The following is a 19,231-nucleotide window of genomic DNA, read 5'->3' on the forward strand; positions in this document are numbered from 1 at the left end:
TCTCAAAATGTGATCTTCTATTGTGAGGAACCCGCATTCAGGCCAGTTTCAAGTCACAGCTGAGTTTCTGGTCAGTATATTCACAGTGTATTCTCCCAAGTCTCTTGCATCTCCCACAGCAAGGCTGGGGGCAGGGTGGGGGGGGAAGATACCACTCACATAGCTGCCCCCCCTTTTATAACCTGCTAGTGTTCAAACACTGAAAGAACTTCATTGGAGCCCTTGTATTAAAAATTATTTATTTAGTGATCTGTACATGGGATGAAGCAGGGCCTCATACAGACCTTCAAAAAAATCAAGTAAAAACATAAATACATATTTTCTTACAAAAATGAGATTTACAAAATATACATACTGCACTTGTCTTACATGTTTGGTTTTTTTTTTCCTTTTTCTTCCACGTGCACGTTATAAAAGACAAAAACCCAAGCCCTGCAAGTCTGAGATCAGATCTACTGAAGGATTTGGCTGACGGGCCCATTCCTCATGCCCAGACTACTGGTATGCCCTTAAACTGCAGCAGTCTGCCCCCTCACCCTGAACAAGTTTTTTCTTCTTAAGTTTCATTCCAGACACTTTCCCCCCCAAAAAAAATGAAGAGCAGCTATAGGGTGGAGACTTGCTAAAAATCCAGAATTTCCTATTTTGTCCTTAGGCAAGAATATACACACACATATACTTATAAAAACAACCCTTCAGTGAATACAAAGGTAAGTAGTACACAAAAAATAAAATATGAACAAGTGAACATAAAAATTTCAGAATAGAGAAATCTGTCACATTTCAAAAAGAAAACAATGCATTTGATGATTAATTTTTGAATTTCTTTCCTTCCAAGACGTGATCACTGGAAACTTAACCAGCTGTATTTTAGCTGAAATGAGAAAGCTCCTCACTTGTGGTACCTGCTTGCTTTTAAACCCCAGCCCCAACCCCCTCCTGCACCAGGAGTCATTCATTGCCATGCAGTTCAGGGAACCTGAGGAGCAGGCAAAGGGTCCATTGTGAGCCGAAAGGATTCCTCCTGCCCCCAGAAGCCGCTGTGTATTGACTTTACCTGCAGTGAGCTCACTGCAAAGCAGGAGAGAAAGCAGGTTTACAGGAAGGACAGAAAAATACCATATCTTTACATTACATATTTTAATGGCTCTTGCTCTGGCAGGTGCTCTCAGTTACACTCTTCTTGCCCTCTAAGTCTTGCGTTTCCTTCAGCTTAGAAAAGCTGACCCATATTGAACGGTAGGAAAACATCCTGCCTTCTCCTTTTTTCATAAAAGGAATGTTTATTTCTGCAAGCTCCCCACATCCAAGGGTGAACCTCAACGGCTTCTTTATGTTAGTTTGCCCATAAAAACCGATCCCATGCTTATGCCTTTCTACACAGAAAACACTTTTGTTTCCCCCTTTGTCTCCTAGAACAAAGGCAAGGGGGAAAAGCCTTCTGCTGAAAAGCAACAAGTCATTTCTTTTCAGGGTGTGGAATAGCAACCCCCTCCTTCCCTACAGCAGCAAGAACAGGCCGAGGGCCGAATTTTCACTTTAAAACAATTAAAACAAGTCTCACTGAGGTAAAAAGGAACTTGTGAGCTGACAGAACAGAGGCATCTCACCAGCACACGATCTGGGCTGTAGCTGGTTGTGCAGTACTCACGTGATTGCTCCGCCGAGCTGGAAGGAGCAGGCAGCAAGATCAGGCTCGGGAGTTACCCTGCCTGCACTGCAGTTTGACCCCAGAAATTCAGAGGGGGTTTGGCTACTTCTTGGCAGGGACTGCTCAACAGATCTGGCTTCCCCTCCCTCTCGTCCAAAGCCAGGCAGGATGGTTTCAGTTGGGTTGGGTTTTTTCCTGCACAGGGGTAGTGGGAGAGAGAGATAAGGGGACTTCTTGCAGGTGAAGGACTCTCCCATCCTACCAGTGGCCTCTTTTCCGTGCTTTTCCACTTAGCTGGGCATAAGCACCACTGGACGCAGTCCATCTGATCCTTGACATAATTTTTTTTTTTTTTCCAAACCCTCTGGGAGGAAGAAAAAGTTTGGAAAAGCCTCCCTTCCTCCCTTTTCAGGGAGCAATTGTCTTCCTCTTCTGAGTATCCCTCTCCTTTGCGTGTGTGCATGCATGCATGTGTGTGCCAGAGGGGGCAGGGGGGGGTCTCATACCGCCGTCTCCCCTTTGCTGCCGGTGCTGAGTCTATGGTAGAAGCGTCGCCAGGACTGAAGGGTTTTGCCAGACCAGATCCAGAAGCCAGTTGTGATCCCAACAATCATGGTCATGAGGTACTTGATCATGAAGACTGTGAAGTCCGGGCTCATAGGGGCAAAGTGGCTGGGACAGGGCACGGCATAGGTTTTGCAGGTCTGGAGGAGCCATGTCTTCTCCCAGGTGCCACGGAAGGCCTGTTCGTAGAAGTAACATGCCAGGACAATGGTGGCAGGCACTGTGTAGAGGACACTGAAGACGCCAATGCGCACCATCAGCTTCTCCAGTTTCTCTGTCTTGGTGCCATCATGCTTCATGATGGTGCGGATGCGAAACAAGGACACGAAGCCAGCAAGCAAGAAGGAAGTGCCAATGAAGAGGTACACAAACAGGGGCGCCAGCACAAAGCCCCGCAATGAGTCCACGCTGTAGATACCTACGTAACACACCCCACTGAGTACATCCCCATCCACCTGCCCCATGGCCAAGATGGTGATGGTTTTGACAGCGGGCACAGCCCAGGCAGCCAAGTGGAAATACTGGGAGTTGGCCTCAATGGCCTCGTGGCCCCACTTCATGCCAGCAGCCAGGAACCAGGTGAGGGAGAGGATGACCCACCAGATGGAGCTGGCCATGCCAAAGAAGTAGAGGATCATGAAGAGGATGGTGCAGCCTTCTTTCTTGGTGCCTTGGGCCACAGTGCGATAGCCGTCCTCAGAGAAGCGCTCCAGACACACTACCCGCTCCTCCAGCAAGAAACCTGCCGCGTAGGCCACTGCCACCATGAAGTAGCAGCCCGAGAGGAAGATTATGGGCCGCTCCGGGTAGCTGAAACGGCGCATGTCCACCAGGTAGGTGAGCACGGTGAAGAGAGTGGAGGCGCAGCAGAGCACAGACCACACGCCCACCCACAGCCGGGCAAATCGCACCTCTGCCTCCTTGAAGTACATGAGCCCGTTGGGCCGGGCTGGCTCACAGGGGGCCCCGCAGTCCCGCTCCCCCAGGAACCGGTAGCCCAAGTAAGGGGGCACTTTGAGCTGCCGGGGGCAGGAGAAGGAGAAACCGGAGGGGGGCTGCGGGGGGGTAAGGAAGTCAGGGAGGTAGCCAGCCGTAGGGTGGGCAGTGGCCCCGCGGCCTGCTGCACCACCAGGCCCCGGTGGGGCGTCCGACGTGTTCTGGCCCACGCAGATCTCGCCTGCGCCGTGGACGGGGAAGTTCTCGCAGCGGAGCCGCTCTGGCCACTGGAAGCCGAACTTGTTCATGAGGGCCTCGCAGCCCTGGCGGGCCCGCTCGCAGAGGGAGCGGCAGGGCGGGATGGCCTGCTCCAGCACGGTGCACACCGGCGCGTACATGGAGCAGAGGAAGAACTTGAGCTCGGCCGAGCACTGCACCTTGACCAGCGGGTAGAACTGGTGCACCTCCAGCCCTGCGTCCTCCTGGTTGGTGTGGCCCAGCAGGTTGGGCAGGATGGTCTGGTTGTAGGCGATATCCGTGCAGAGCGGGATGGAGATGGGCTGGCAGAAGCCGTGGTCCGGCACGGAGATGCCCTTCTCACCGTGGTACTGCTGCGCCGCCGCGCCCGCGGGGGTCCCCAGCAGGGCGGCCAGCAGCGCGGCCAGGCCCAGCAAGAGGCAGCCGGCGGCGGCCGCTCCGCCGCCTCCACCTCCTTCGGCCCGCATTGCCGGGGCGGCTAGGGGCCCGGGGAGCCGCGGGGAGTCCTTCAGAGCCGGGCGGCGCGGCGCCCCAGGGGCATCAGCGCCCGGAGGGCGGCGGGGCCCCTTCCGCGGGGCAGGAGCGCGGCGGCGGGAGGAGCGCGGCTCCGCGCCGGACCTCCACGACTTTCTTCCTCGGCTCCGGCGGGTCGGCGCTCGCAACGCGGCGGCGGCGCTTCCCTCGGCGAAAGTTTCCGGAGCTGCTCCCGCCGGAGAAGGCGGAGGCGAGACAGCAGACGCGCGCGAAGCCCAGCGACAGCTCTGGCCAGCTCCGCGCAGGGTCCCGCGGCGGCGGCTCGGCGGAGGCTCTGCTCCTCGCCCGGCTGCGCGGCCCCGGCGCCGAGGATTTAGGTTACGGCTAAACGGATTATTACCGCGCTCGGCTGAGCCGTGTATTTTACTCCAGGACTTAAATAACTTTTAAAATCCAATTACTGCGCGATCCTCCCCGCGGCTCGGCTGGGCTCTGCTCCCGACGGGCGCCGCTGCGGGCTGTGCGTCCGACACAGCCGTGCGCCTCCCGCTTCGGTCTGCTCCGCCCGCGGCCCCGCCAACACCGCCCGGCCCGCGGCCGCGCCGGCACAAAAAAAGACACATATACGCGCGGGCGCGCCGCGGGGCCCCGCCCCCGCCGCCGGCCCCATTCACAAACCGCTCCGGGGGCGGGGCCTCGCAAAGCCCGCCCGCCAATCGCCGCGCAGGGGGCGGGGCGGGGGCCGTCGGGAGGGGGCGGAGCCCGCGCCGGGAGAAAAAAAAAGTTGCGAACAACTTTTTCCCAGCCCCGCCGGGGCGGGGGCGGGAGGGGCCCCCCCGGGGCCCCCCACCCCCCCGGGGCCCCCCACCCCCCCGCGCTGCAGGGCAGAGCCGGGACGGGAGGGGGGAGCTCAGCCAGCTCGCTCAGGGTGGCCCGAGCAAACTAAAATTAACTGGCTGCTTTCTGAGCAGGCTTTGAAAATGCAAACAGCTGCCTGTGCCCAGAGTTATTAAAAAAGAAGAAAAAAAAAGGGGGGGGGGGGAAGTAAAAAGCAGCGCCCGGGTACGTTTGCCGAATGAGCTGATTGCGTTGTCGGGGTGTTCGTGTCTGTGCGCCATCACTTCCTCCAGCGTGGGGGGGTTTGATTTGTTATCGCAGCATGACTGCTGCTTTTTGCTGGCAGAATAAACGCTTTATTCATGCAGGTCTAAGCTTTAGCTGTGGGAAGGCAGCTTTTTTGAAACGGTCAGTGTTACCTATGCAAAGAGGAGAAATTTTAAATCCCCATCTGCGCTGCTGCAACCCCTTAAGAGATTCGAAAAGGCTGTAAAAAAGCGGCGGTTCCTCTGTGGAAGCACCCAGCCTGTCTGCAAGAGAGAAAACGGCATAGGTCGGGAGAGGGCTGTTACTGGCCTGCCAGGCGATGCTGAGCAGATCTAGACCTAGACCAACACACATTTGCTAATGCCAGAAGTGCGGGGTTTGCAGCATAGCTGTGTTTTGAGGTGCACCGCCAAAACACGGGTTGCTGGAACCATCCGGCCTCTAGAACGTGCAGGCAGAGCTTGTCCTCCAAAGCACAGAAAGGGTGTGCTCAAAAGCCCTGCAACAGCGCTTGCTTTTCCTTCACGCTGGCCTATGAGAGCCTGTGGTCAAATGCAGGCTAGGTCCAAATATTATTCAACCCACCCTATCTGTCCCTTTGAGGACAGAGGTCCTCTGAACTGTACTATCCAAATGCTTATTTTTACTCCTTTACTCAGGATTGTGCTCCTATTAGTGACTAAACAAATACACCAATCTGTACCGTCCTCCAGGGCAGTTCAGGAGAACAGGGTTTGGCTCAGGGAACTCCAACAGCAATTGTTGGACAAATGTTTCCCATATCCTCTCCTGCTCGTGAACAATGTGTCCTCATGCCAGTAAGACCATGGAGCTGCAGCTTTTGTTACATTTGTTAAGAGAAGTTGACAGTTATAAACAGACTTACTAAAATAAATTTACTCCTCTAAAAGTGGATGTGTTCTTAAAATTAATATTGTGCTCTCAAAAATATGTGCGGGCAGCAGTAGCTACTCATGGCTGCAACAGTTGCTTCTGGAAAAGAAATAAGTCTTTTCTTCAGTCTCAGTTACAGCTGTTTGAGAGTGCCTTAGAGGAACTTCAGTTTTTCAGTTTGTTAAGGCTTGTTATCCGAATTCCTTACTTTTCTACATCTAGTGACTAAGCAAGTTTTTGTGATACTCTTCACGTAAATAACCTCCCATGGTACAAACTTACATGAACTTTTCTACTCTATTGTTTGTGCTTTGCCTGTTAGTAACCTTCAAAAAGATTATTATTTCCAGTTGTTGGGGTTTTTTTCCCATCCCATCTTTCTGTAACACTCCATGAGCCTTTGAGTCACCTATCTAATAATCACCTTAAAGCCTCTATTTTTTGCTTTAACTTATATGACTGACTTCATCTGCAAAGCCTTTTGTGATATTCACTATGAAAAATGTTGGATGAAAGGAGATGTTTCACTGGCAGGCAACGACAATGCAGAGAAAGTAAAGTAACGGCAAACTTTCTGCCCCATGCATCACTCATTCTGATTTCTGTACGTCAAGAGACAAGTCCAGAGCTAGTAAAATGGTATTGCAAGAAAATATCTTTCAGCAATAGGGAGACAGTGACAGAAACTATTCAGAATAAGGAATGTCAAATCAAGTGGCAAGGCTTTAACTGGATATTTATTTACAAGGCAGGGCAGATGGCATCAGTAGTTCCCCCTGTTTTCTACTCGTCCCATTTGTTAGCATCATTCCTCCGAACCATGGTATGAATGAAAAGACGACTGGGAGCTCTGGTACATGCTATAAAAGCTGTGTGACTCCATTACACTTACGTTGAACATAATGTAGAATCAAAGTGAAGCAAAAGAAAAAAGAGGAGTTAAAGAGTAGGCAGAAAGGAAGAAGGAAGGAAAGCTGTATTCTAGATTATTTCTTAGGGAGATAAGAAGAGAGTAAACTTACCACATGGAAGGATGCTGCTAGGCCATCCCAGATGGCAGGAATGTGCAACAGGATTTATTAAGATGAAGGAAGAAAGTCTCTTGGGCATGTTACCGAATTCCAGGGAGGGGGTTTTCTTATGTAGACCCACTGGGAGATGCGACACAATCACTGAGAGAGGCACTGGCAGTCTCAAAACAGCAGCGTGTGGCCTAAGAAAATCCTGGGCTGCTAAGTCAGTCTAGGACATCCTGACAGCTTTCAGGGGACAATTAAAAAAAAAAAGAAAAGAGAAAGGCAACAGCAAAATCCAGGATTCTGGAACTCAGGTTACCCCAAAGCATCCAGAACCTTTGTAAGCAGCATCAGCCACATTTCAAAAGGCAGCAAACTTACGCTCGTCTCCTGTTTCTACCTCAATCTAAATTCACAAGTGTTAGCCTGTAAAATTACTTAAATTTCTTCACAACAGGAGGGATTGTCATCAGCACGTAAGCACAGGCAGCCTCCCTTAGCCAGTTATCAGCCACCCAGAACAAATGTGCTGCGCAAGACTGCAGCATCTGAGAAATTGTCTATTGTAACCACGTAGCAGTTCAAAAGGTTTTCTCCAAAAATCTCCAAACAGGTAGTGTTCTGAGTATGCTGCATGGTCTGTCAGCAATAAACCTTCACAAGCAAAGTCCTGGCAAGTCCAAGATACCAGAATAAATTTACAGTCTCAGGTATTGGTACCAACTCTGAAGCTATCTGACTAGACTACCATGCATAGGGAGGAATTGTTAGGAACAAACAATTATCTGTCTTTTTACACATTTAAAAATAAACCCAGTTCAACTTCCAAACTAAGTCAGAGTGAGGAGAGGCATCCCTACATGATGTCTTTTCCTGCTGTTTTAAAGCCTCCTTAAATGGTGCCAATATAATTTTCCTTCTTTCCTATCCCATCTGATAGAGAACTCTTCCCATGGGGGGAGGGAAATCAAAACAAAACACCCCTTCCCCACCCCACCACTTATTTTGGGTGCCCGAGGGTGAACATTTTCAGATTACTTGTTGCAAGCCTTCCAGTCCTCCTTGCCCTCAGAAGAACAAAGGCCATCGCTTCCCCCTTCTCCTTCCACCCGCTTGCAGAAACTTGCTGGGCCTTACCGGCCATCCTGCTAACCGGCACTGCCAACGCCCCCAATGCAACTGCCTGAATTGTGAGACTAGTCCCAGTTACGTTTAGTAAATAACTTCCATGACACTTTTAACCTCAACATTTTGAAGCATACTTACATATAGTCTTACATGATCAGGCAGGCTATTGAGCTAAGAACATCAAAATTTGCACTCCCTAAAGCTTAGTGGGGAAATGCCAGGAGCCTGGGGGGAAATGATGCATTTGCCTATTTTACATAATGATTTGCATAATTAGAAATAAAATAAATTCATAGTATTATATCTGCTTGCATTTCTATCAGTCTGATAGATTACTCTAAATTGCATCTTGTCTGAGCTCACCAGAGAAATCTAGCCTTTCTGTAACGAGGCAGGAGAACCTGGTATTGTACAGGCAGGGCGTGGGGAAGGCAAGCCCCTGCCCCCCACTATAGAGCCTTAATTTGAAATTAGATTGAAGACATAAGAAACTGATTGAAAAGAGCATATGGGGAGGCACAGGTGACAAAAGGAAGGGGATGCTGCTGGAGGGGATGTGGTTTCCCACAGTGAGAGAGGTAAAATCTGGTTGCATCCTGGATTTGTAAGATAATTATTAGCTTATGAAGTAGTATCCCAAAGGATACAGGGAAGCAGCACTGCCTTCCACATTTATGATCAAATTGGAGAAAACATTGGGAAACATTCACAAAGATGGGCTATCAGGCTGATGATGGCTTTCATCTCCCAAATCCATGAATAAGAAAACAAAACCTGAAGTTGATCTGCTCATCCCCACTCAGCAGTTCAGTGAGGACATCAGTTACATTTTAACCCTTGCATGACACTTTGAATTCCCATTTTTTTAAAGTGAATTTAATATGCTTTCTTTCAGTTTTAGGATTGCAGAGGCCCTTTGGTATAAAATGTAGGCAATCCCTCTCTATTTCACTTTCTTAAGTTAGGTGCTTTTTTAACAAGACAAATGCTCTGCTGGCAGCAGTATTATCAGCCAGGCCCTGTCATCATTCTGTCTGGGTGCAGTAATATCGCAGTATGAAGAAGGGAAGCTTCCAGAAAGAGTGGGAAAAGATGACATTTGTGTCTGCTGTTCCCTTTCCATCAGTGGGGAAGATCCTGCTCTGAGAATCTGGATGTAGTACAGGCAAATGCAAACTTGCTTTCTGGTCCTTTAAATCTCAAAAGGTGCTTCTGTCATGCCATGGTGCTCCAAAGCTACCCAGACTCCTGTAGTTGATTTTGGGCAATTCCATATACACTGGCATATATAACATACCAGCCTGGGCAGCGCCTGGAGCAGAACTGCTTGGGATGGAGCTGCCCCAGGCTCCCTGGGCCCGCCACCTTCTATTGGATGCTGCAGGAGTCCCAGCCTCATGGGTGCTCCAGCTTATCCTGAGCCTGTGAAAATGACTCACAGGTCTGCCAAGGTCTCTTGCAGAGATACTCCTTGCTTTATAACCCTAAAGGCATTATAGATCCAAACAAAAATAAATATACCCTTCCCTGCTTGCTCTCACCACCACGGAATGTTTTTCAGGAATTTGGCTAGTGTCTTTTTGTGGTTCAAGCTCCCCCTCCCAGAACTATATTCCTCCAGACCTCTCTTCCACACCATGGATCCTTGACCTAATCTGGAGTCTCTGTTAGACATCCTTTTTCCCCCAAAACCCAGTGATTTTGTTCCTTCCGTGTGATTCCCCCTTCTGTAAATCCCCCTTCAGTTTCTGAGGCCAAAGACAAGTGCTAACACCTGATCTCTAGGTCCTTCCTGAAAGAACTGCACAATTACAAAGCCCAGCTGTCTGCAGAAAAGCTAGAGAAAACTAATTCTCCGTCCTTCAGCCAGCGAATTCTATATAGCTGTCCCATTTGCATAGCTGCCAGTAAGGTGACTTCAATCTCTTATCTGGGAGCATTTCTGCATGCAGCTCTAGCAACATAAGGCTGACTGAGTTATGTAATAATTTAATGAAAAATAGCCGAGTTTCTCAAGTTTGTGCATAAATTTCCCATCTCATTACAGATGGTGCCACAATATTTTTGAACTCTAAATTATGTTTTGCTTCCAGCACCAGGGTTGGTGTGCACATAGTGACTGGTTGCTCTGATCACTCTCTTGTTGATACCCTTAGATTGTGAGGGATGCAATAGTCAAATGCATTGTGCTATGTCTTTTGTCATTTATGTCCAGCCTTGTTATAATTTTGTCTTTCTATAGACTCATCTATTTGAGAATGTATCTTAAATCCTCTTTAATGCACAGGCTGAAGGCTTGCACTTGTCCTGTTTGAGTTAATGGGTAAGGTTTCACCTGCTTCAATGGAAACAGAGCAGGATACTCATCAAAGCTTCAAACTCTGTTTATGTAGGAAGAAGAACTGGATTTAGCCCAAAGTAAGAGATGGAAAAGACCCGTTATACCATTTAGCCCCTGCTATTACATATGCTAGCAGTATAATTAGACTAATTTTAAATGCCTTGGATAATGGGAGTATTGCTATCTCTCTTGGGACATGGTTCTGCCATCTAACAATCATATTGGCAGGAAGCCACTGCCTGATGTTCAAACAAATGGTTTATCTTTGCTTGATTAAGACTCACTAAAGATGAGTGCAGCCTCCAGAAATATGTTGTTTCCAAAGCTTAGAAAACAAGGGAAGAAGAGCTGTTATTCAATACAGAATTTGCCAGATGTCTAAAGAGGCTAAGGAATTCCTAAGCCTCTGTTTACAAAATCCTCTCTCCTCCTCCCATGAATGCTTAAATTACCAATCACTGCTACCATCCTATGTTTAGGGTGAAATTTCCTTAACCGACTTCACTTCCAAAATTGGATTGGAAAGAGAAACAAACATTTTAATTACTTTTATTTTCCCTCCTCCCGATGGGCTTGCACAAATTAACCCTTGTCCTCCACAATTACGGTTGAACTCTTAAACAGAATTGTTTCTTCCTTTGGTACCAATCATGCCCTGGAGACCCACTTGCCAAGGTGGTTCTCTGCTTTGAGGCCACATGAAGGTTTGCTGTGTGGGGCTACTGCCTGCTGCATCCCCCCAAGCCCTGGAGATGGGCCCAGGAACAGGGCGATGCTGCTGTATGGAGAATTTCCCTTTCCACAGGAGCCCCCAGCAGCGGTGACCCAAAGTGCATTTCAATGAAGCAATGCTGTTTGTTAAGGAAAAGGGGCAGAGGGCTAAGGCCAATGCCTACAGACAGCTCTCTGGAGAAGCTGGGGCTGTGAAGTTTGTGGACCAGCACTACACACTCTTCTTTACCTTTTTTGACCAGTCATTTCTAAACTTAATTTCTACCTCGGTGTCAGCCTGCATTGACTGGACTTGCCTGGAGCTGGGACCAATGATACTGTGAATGGTTCTAGAGATAGTAATCCGATTTCCTTCGGTGGAGGGAGGGGAACCAGAAAGCAGCACTTCGAATAAGTTCCCTCCTCATGGAGTCTCTGACGGGAATGAGGGCCCATTTTCTTAATTACATGTGCATTAGTATGTTTAGTGCTCTCCTCCTTCTCTTCCCCCAGCCCTACCACCTGGGAGTTCCTACTATGTTACTGGAAAGCCGCAGAGGTTTATTTAAATACCACATAGTCAGATTGGAATGAAAAGCTATGAAGCTTCCCCTCTTTAATACTTTTTGAAATTATTTATGGGCTATGCTTCTTGCCTACGTAGAAGGTGCCTTCTGAGATTCCTGCAAGTCAGTGCAGAAATAGCTGTTTGAATTGAGCAATAATTAGAAGCATACGGAGCAAAGCAAAGCATCAGAGAAATCCCATTCTGCTAAAGAAACACTGCTGTCTGAAACAGATTTCAGCTGCATGTAACATTTTCTCATATGGGCTAAAAAGAAATAACATCGTATGTCCAGTTTGCACCTACCAAAGCTGGGAAATTCAAAGTAACGTCTGTAATTCTGCTCTAAATTCAGTCTAATATCACATGGTGTTTGCAGCCCCTACATTTGCCTGGACCATGGTTACAATGTCTTTTCGTTGCTAGACCTCAGAACAATGGAGATTCAGCTTCTTTTTGTGAATGGATGTATATTTGTATTTAATTTTTTTTTCTTAATCTTTGTTTTTGTTTTCTTTTTTTTTTTTTTAAAGGAGTTAAAATGCTGAGGAAATGTCTGTGACTTAACACATGGTTACGATCTTTTATAATCCACAGGCACAGTCTGGGGAAGGTACTTGGAACTCTCAAATCCTAATTTGCTGCCAAATTCTTATGTGCTTGATGTGGTACATTGTTTCACTCCTGACTTCTAAAAATAGCAGCTCCTGCTCTCATTGCTCCCACAGATCATCCCTTTGAGTTCAGAAATAACTGAAAACTCTCAGCACCTCAAGGGGAGACACGCAGCACCCAAGCTCAAATTTTAACTCTCTATTTCTCATTTGCTTTCTCACGTAAGCGCAACTGGATGCCGTTTGCTGTGGGGCTTCTGTAGAACCTTGCTATTGGCATGAGATGATTTTCTTTTGATGATTGTAACTTATTGACCTGATAGCTAGCCATAAAGCCATATTTTGGTCAGCTGCTTCACGACAGTAAAGCCGTGGTTTTAATGATGAACTTGCTCATATTTATGCTGCATTTTTCAAGAGGCAGGGATCCATACTACAATGCAATGGAGTATCCGTGAGCCATCTTAAAAAACAACAGTGTTTTAAAATTACAAGGATACAAAACATCTCTGAAAGCATAAATATCGTAGGACTCTAAAGTGTTCAAAGCTTGTGCTACTCAAGATTATTTACGAACAGGTTTGAGGGTTTTGCCTGGAGCAGAAGTTACTCTTAGAAAAAAAAAAACCTGATTTTGAAGGAAATCATAAACGCTGGCAGGTTACTGTGTACTTTCTGATGTGAGCGAGCAGGCAGGCACTGGGCTCGGCAAGGCCGCGGCGTGCGCCTGCCCCGCAATGCTGTTTCTGACCGCGCTCAGGGGTGTTGTGCAAGTCGGGCAGGGGCTGGTCTCGCCGGTGTGGCAAGGAGCAAGCAGTGTGGCTAGACCTGTGGTGTAGGAAGTGATGCTGGGAACGCAATAGGTGGCATTCCTCTGTTTGACCCTGCCTCCCAGCCCCGTGCTGCTGTAGGTGCAGGGTTTTGCCTGGGGTGTGAAAACTGAAATTCCAGCTGCTGATAGCTATTAAAGTGCAATTGCAGAAGTAGAGACGTTAATGCTGGTGTCTTTGCCAAACTCCTACTGGTTTATTTGTGTAAAGGCTGTTGCAGGTGGTGGGGGATAATGTAGGAAAATGAGATCTAATATTAAAACAATGACTTTCCGGGCAAAGCAAACGAATCCTCCAGTAGCATCTTAGAAACTGCCCCACATGGTGCATTGGCAATGGTGGAGGAGCAATAATCCTGGAAACTGTATATGGATGTCGGTAGCGTTTTGTTAAGATCAGTAACCTGTGGGCATTTTGCGAGGTGGTTTAAATAAATTGGTTTTACCTGAATTTGAAGGAGAACCCCATCTCTGGGTGAAATCAGCATCATGCCAGTGGCTCCTGGTTAGGGAGGCAATCGGCCTCTGAAATGTGTTTTTATTATTATCATTATTATTACCTAATTGCAGTGTGATCCTTGGTGCTTTCCTAGACATAACAGTAAAGGCATTTTCTGCCCAGCAAGATCTTATTCATGCAAATTCTCATTGTGGTAGAGAAGGGTGTTGACTCATGAAAGCCTGTGGAAAGTGGGACAGCTGAAGTGGTGACCATCCCCAGCTGGTCCCCCTGCCCCATGCCAGGGATCACTGCCTCCAGGGCAAGGACATCTGCGCTCCGCTCAAAGCTGTTCTAGGACTGCTGCAACTGGTTGCCCACTGTGTTAGAGCAGTTCAAATTTGTCACTGGCTTACTTTCCTCCTCTGGGCTGCAAACCAAGGCGAGCCATGTTACTTTTGGCCCAGAGATCCTTGTGCAAGGGGCAGCTGCTTGCGGGAGAGCGGCAGGGCAGGGTGAGAGGGTGGGAGCTGCTGCAGCCATCTGATTTTCATCTGTGTCTGCGACTCAGCGCGCTCCCTGACCACAAGGGTCAGTTCTTTGTGAGTAAAGTCTACAGGCGTTGGTCCCTAGATATTATGCAGATATGGTAAGTTTGGGCTCTCTGAAGCAACCTGAGCAGCTGAGTAACAACTACTCACCAGCTTCCAAATTTGCTCAACAGTTTGCCAGAGAAAGGCTCTGTTCTCCAAGTATTTCTAAAGCAGCTGTGCTTGTAACATCGAAGACCTAAAAATTAGATTTGCTTGAAAAGCATATCTTAAAGCTGCTTGGTTTTTTGTTTTTTTAAAGCAAGACTGACTCTCCCTTTAAAAGATGCTCTCAGATTCTGGGTGCCCACCACCAGGACCACAGGTGGGGAGGAGGCCCAGGCTGCTTCTGAGCTTCTTCAGAGGTGCTGATCCACCCCAGGGAAGCTGCTCGCAGTCTGCAACTGAAGCCGGGCAGCTGAGAGCCAGCACAAGCGGTATTTTGCTAGATGAATTCCCTAGGGTCTGAGGGCTTGTTTCCTAACAGAGCTGGCTAAAAAAAAATCCCAGAACTGGCATGAGGGTATAAAACTTTGTTATTGCTTTTGTCAATCTTTAAAAGTATTGATTTGAAGGTACATATTTTTTCACTACATTTTTATCAAAATCACTTTTGAAAAGAATTGTTTGTTGAAAACTTTTCCAAGAAAATTCAATTTACTGGTAGTATTTGAAGTCACCTCTTTTTCAAACATGATGAAAAAATGACAATTGGGATAGGGGTTCATGTGGAAGCATCACAAGGGAAAACCCAAGATGTACATCGTCCCAACATTTTTTTCCTGAAAAATACTTAAAAAAAGCCTGTATGTGACAGTCTCTTCCTATTCACGCGCATACAGTTAAAAGAAAAATCAGGTCAATTTTTAATGCAAAAATGTCAAGTGTTTATAAACAGACTCAAAACCAAAAGCTGAGTAAACCCAAATTGTATAGCCACAGAGCCCAAGCACCCCCTTGACTGTAGGAGGAATTAGTGGCTTGCATAATCAAGCCTGGGGAGCTCATTTTGTCATGCTCAAAGGGCCACAGTGGTGCAACAGTAGGGGTGGAGGAATCAGCAAGCACCAACAATGAATTCCCTTCATTTTTCCAATTTAAGGCCTGAGTAGAGGAAATGCAAAGCTCTTCTTTTTTGCACTCTCTCTCCTTTTTTTCTTTATTTTTTTTTTTAAAGGTAGATGAAAAGAGCGAGGCAGTAAAGGAGCCAGGTTGACACCTGTATCTATGACAGCTCAGGCAAGGGAAATAGTGGGAAAGGATCCGCTGGCAGCAATTTGAAACTGTCCCCCTTCCTGACTTGGAGGCTTTGACTGATGGTGCAGCTTTGTGCAGCCATATGGTCGAACATCTTGAAGGGCCGGTAAAGAGGTGCTGATGCCAGCGCTGGGAAGGGCAACCAAGTCATTATCGGAAACCAGATCTCTGAGAGAGAGGAGCCATTAATACAAAATTTTGCTTCATACTTCACTGTCCTCTCTGCGGGCGGGACTCAGCGTGGCACCGGGGGAAGGTGAGGCCTAGCCTGGCCGGCGGGGACGTCTGTGCCAAGCCATTGTTAAAAGGAAGGGCTTCTTCCTCAGCACTTAGTGCACAGCGTGGTCTTTTTGCAGGGCAGCATTTCCCTGTTTACACACGCTCTCACACACTCCCCCTTTTTATTCACCCAAACCCAAAATTTGGCTTCATTATAGACTGCCACATTGGTTCTCCCTGTGAAAGAGCCATTGCGGCACCAGGAGGGCAGGGTTTGTTCAGCCCAGGCTGCAGCTGAGACCCAAGGAAAGCAGAGCTCCCTGGACGGGGCCCCTGACAGCACTGCCGCCCATTAATGTAAAGCAGCACCAGGGCCGGCAAGATAAGAGTTGTAATGACCACTGTGGGTTCCCGCTTTCCCTTTTATTACTTGGTACATTACATTTGTTTCCAGCAGAGAAGAGTTTATGTGTGAGTGGCTGCACTGGTTGTGTTGGACCAAGCTCCCTACATGGTTATGTGGATGGACTCCAGGGACAGAACTGCACTTCCCCTTAATAAGCTCCTCGCACCACATTAAAGATAAAAGGGGAAGGGAAATATTTATATTCTGACAAAGCAGCTCTTCCATTCAGGCTCTTGTTTTATTTATTAGCTTGCTCTGTCCCTCTTTTGCAATTTTTTCTTTCTGTTTCAGTGCCTGTGCTCTCTTTTTCTCCTTTATTCACCAATTTTGTCCCTGAGAGACAGTGACAGTGAAACTTAAGAATCACTGGCCAAGACATCAGATTCAAATTGTGTAATTCCTGGCTGATAACCACAACTCTCCCCCCATCCATGTTTTTAACACGAAGTAATGATTTATAGTGCTTAAACAATTGAATATATTACATCTGGTTTACTCCAATTGCTTTAGATGAAACTGTAGAAATAGGGTGTGTTGGGTTTTTGATGGTTGTTGTTGTTTGTTTGTTTTTTATACATTGCAACACAGATGCTGAATATCCTCCCTTGTTTGTGTAGGCAATGGAAACCACTATCATTCTTGTCTGGAGAAGCCCTTACCGAGGCATGACACAGCTACACCGAGACCTTTCTAACCTCATTCATCAAACACTTCCTTTCCTCTGAGGCCTTATCCCGGGGGACCATTCATTTCCTTCAACTAATATGCTACACAAAAGGAATCTTGGGTAGATTCCTGTGTCTGGATCTAGCTCTGAATTTGTATAAAGGTTCAAGAAGATAGAGGAATGATATGAATACAGGCAATATGTGGTATTGTCGTCCATTCTGCTTCTTTTGCTCCTTGTCATACATTGCAGAAAATCATGTGCTGACTTACAATGTCAGGGGACACTACTGTCCGTGTAATAATTATTTTTAGAGCTATATTTTCTTGCCACAATCAAGTAGCTCTCTGCTAAGAGTTGAAGCATCAAAATTAAAGAGAGTTGGTGTCCAGAAGCTTCACCTTACTGACATTGTTATGTTTCAGCCTGTTGTCATAGAATTGCAAAATATCTGTAAGGCACAGCCTTTACACCACCACAGTTAAGGGGTGTAAACTGCAAACTGCTGAATGAATGAATTGCAGCTGGCTGGGGGAGCGGGATGGTTTTTACCATTCATAATCGCCTCCAAAAAGTGCCACAGCTCTGTTTCCAGACTGATCAGGAAGTCAAAGGAATTTGTTAATTGATTTTTCTCCCTCCCATATCAATTAATGAAGCCCATCTAGGGAGATGTGTGCTCTTCTCTCTTAGTTAATTAATCCTTTTCCTTTATCTTCACAAATAACGGCAATAAAGCAATTAGCAAAGGATTTACAGGGTGTGGAGCAGTGAGAGATTCCTCTGGCCCCTCTGCAGCTCAAGCTGTTCAGTGCTGCTGCAATTCAGGCTCTCTTTAAAGGGATTTCTGTCCCCTGCCCTCTGCGGTGTGGCTGCTGAAAGCCTGGCCTCCTCAAGATGTGAAATCCCCAGCTTGCTCTCCCCTAAGGGAGAGTTAACAACTTCGGTGCCAGTCCTTAGCAAAGGCCTCCTCTGGGACAGTGGCACCAGCCTTCAAAAGTGACAGGCACTGGCTACCAGTGGCACCACCGTCCCCATAGCCCCTGAGTCTGTGGCTCCCAGGTGCAGTGGAGCAGGGTGCGCTGAGCCACCCCAGCACTTCAATCCTGCTAGAATGGCAGCCACTCTGCCTCCATCCCCTCCCCTGGTCCTCTGCTCCCATCCTGGCCCATACACAGGCTCTGCCTCCCCAAAAGCCCTCGGTGAGTGGTTCAGCTCTCTCAGCCAGTAAAAAGGGAACCTACTTAAGCTGTAAACCCTGCAGAAGAACTAGAGGAGGAGAGAGTTGCCCTCTCCTCTCTGCGACAGTGAGCTGTTGGATGGGTTTTGCAATTCTCCTCAGATGTTAGGGCTCACCTAAACAGCTGTCTCCAAACTGCCTGACACAGCTGCATGGTGGGGGATGCACTGGTGGAAGGAGCAGCATCTCTGTAAGGGATATTCACACCCTGACAAGGCATCTGTCCCTGTGCTGGGCTGCTCAGGTTAGCCTTTGTCAGCATTTCTCCTAGGTGGTTCCCTTCTCTTTGAGTGTGTAGGTGAATCCTGGCACTTTGTCCATCGCAGCAGCAAAGACCATGCAGATTCCAGCCTCGGACAAGGAAAAGGGCATTGCTGACAATTTATATTTTGAAATGTTGGTAAGTCAGGTGGTTAAGCTAGGGCAAGGCTTAAGGATTTCAAGCGTTTTTTAGGCAGGCTTGGGAACCCAGAGTTTCACCGTTTCTCCATGTGTAAGTGTGGTGTGACCTGCTTCTGCCCACTTACCCTCACACCTCTGCGCAGGACTTGATGTGGAGAGTGTGAAAGTTGGCCCTGCAACAGGGAGCACAGCACCCTGGTTTTGATCATTTAATAGTTCCAAATCATCACTTCTTATTGTTTGCCCTTAAATGTTATTACCAAAGAAAGAATAAGTTTGTTGATAATGTCCCATTTAAGAGAAGCTTTACAGAGTATTTATCTTTTCCTGCTGCTTAAGGAGATTGCCAGCACATAAGAGTAAGCAGCAGGTCCTGAAGCGCTGCAGCAAGAACCATCCACATGTTCAATCTCCTCCTTTCTGCCCACAGCTCCCGCTCTGCCTTCTCATTAGCAGCAGTGGTGCATTGCTGGAAGGCCCATCTCCACCTTCCTTCTGGAGGCACAAAATGCTGGAGATGAGAATCTCCCTCTTCTGTACTCCTGGCTATGAAAATTGGGAGCCCTTATGGTTCCCTGCATGACACAGTAGCCTGGGAAGGGCAAGCAGATCCCAATGTAGAGCGGTCAGTGAAGTGGTCCCTTCTGTGTTGGAGCCCTTGGAGGGAACAAGCACATGGCGCTGAGTGCCCCCAGCCCTTGTTGGTCCTCAGGCTTTGAAGAGGAAAAAGGTCCCATCTTAATGTGCCAATTATCAACAGTGGTAGCTCTGCAGCTGTACTGTCACCCAGTGTCCCCTGGCAGGGCTTAGGCTAGATGCTGGAAAATGATGCAACTGACTGCAACAACCCAAGGAAAGTGTCTGTGTGTGAATGAATGTTCAGGCAGGAAAGTGTCCAACCATCGTTCAGCCAAGGTGTTTTACCC

General features: G+C 47.8%; 1 protein-coding gene across 1 annotated transcript; it reads right to left on the reverse strand.

The window, feature by feature from the left end:
• Positions 1-1,051: 1,051 nt before the first annotated feature.
• On the reverse strand, positions 1,052-3,876 carry FZD7 (frizzled class receptor 7). Its single transcript, XM_059820065.1, has 2 exons — positions 1,652-3,876; positions 1,052-1,071 (listed from the first exon to the last, which is right to left on the reverse strand). The coding sequence occupies exon 1, from the start codon at positions 3,874-3,876 to the stop codon at positions 2,152-2,154; it is 1,725 nt and encodes a 574-aa protein (XP_059676048.1). The 3' UTR covers positions 1,052-1,071; positions 1,652-2,151.
• Positions 3,877-19,231: the final 15,355 nt, after the last annotated feature.

The sequence above is a fragment of the Gavia stellata genome, chromosome 8 (assembly GCF_030936135.1).
Source record: "Gavia stellata isolate bGavSte3 chromosome 8, bGavSte3.hap2, whole genome shotgun sequence".
NCBI lineage: Eukaryota > Metazoa > Chordata > Aves > Gaviiformes > Gaviidae > Gavia > Gavia stellata.

Coding starts and splice junctions, on each gene's coding strand:
- FZD7 (XM_059820065.1), bottom strand. CDS start 3,876: ATGCGGGCCGAAGGAGGTGGAGGCGGCGGAGCGGCCGCCGCCGGCTGC.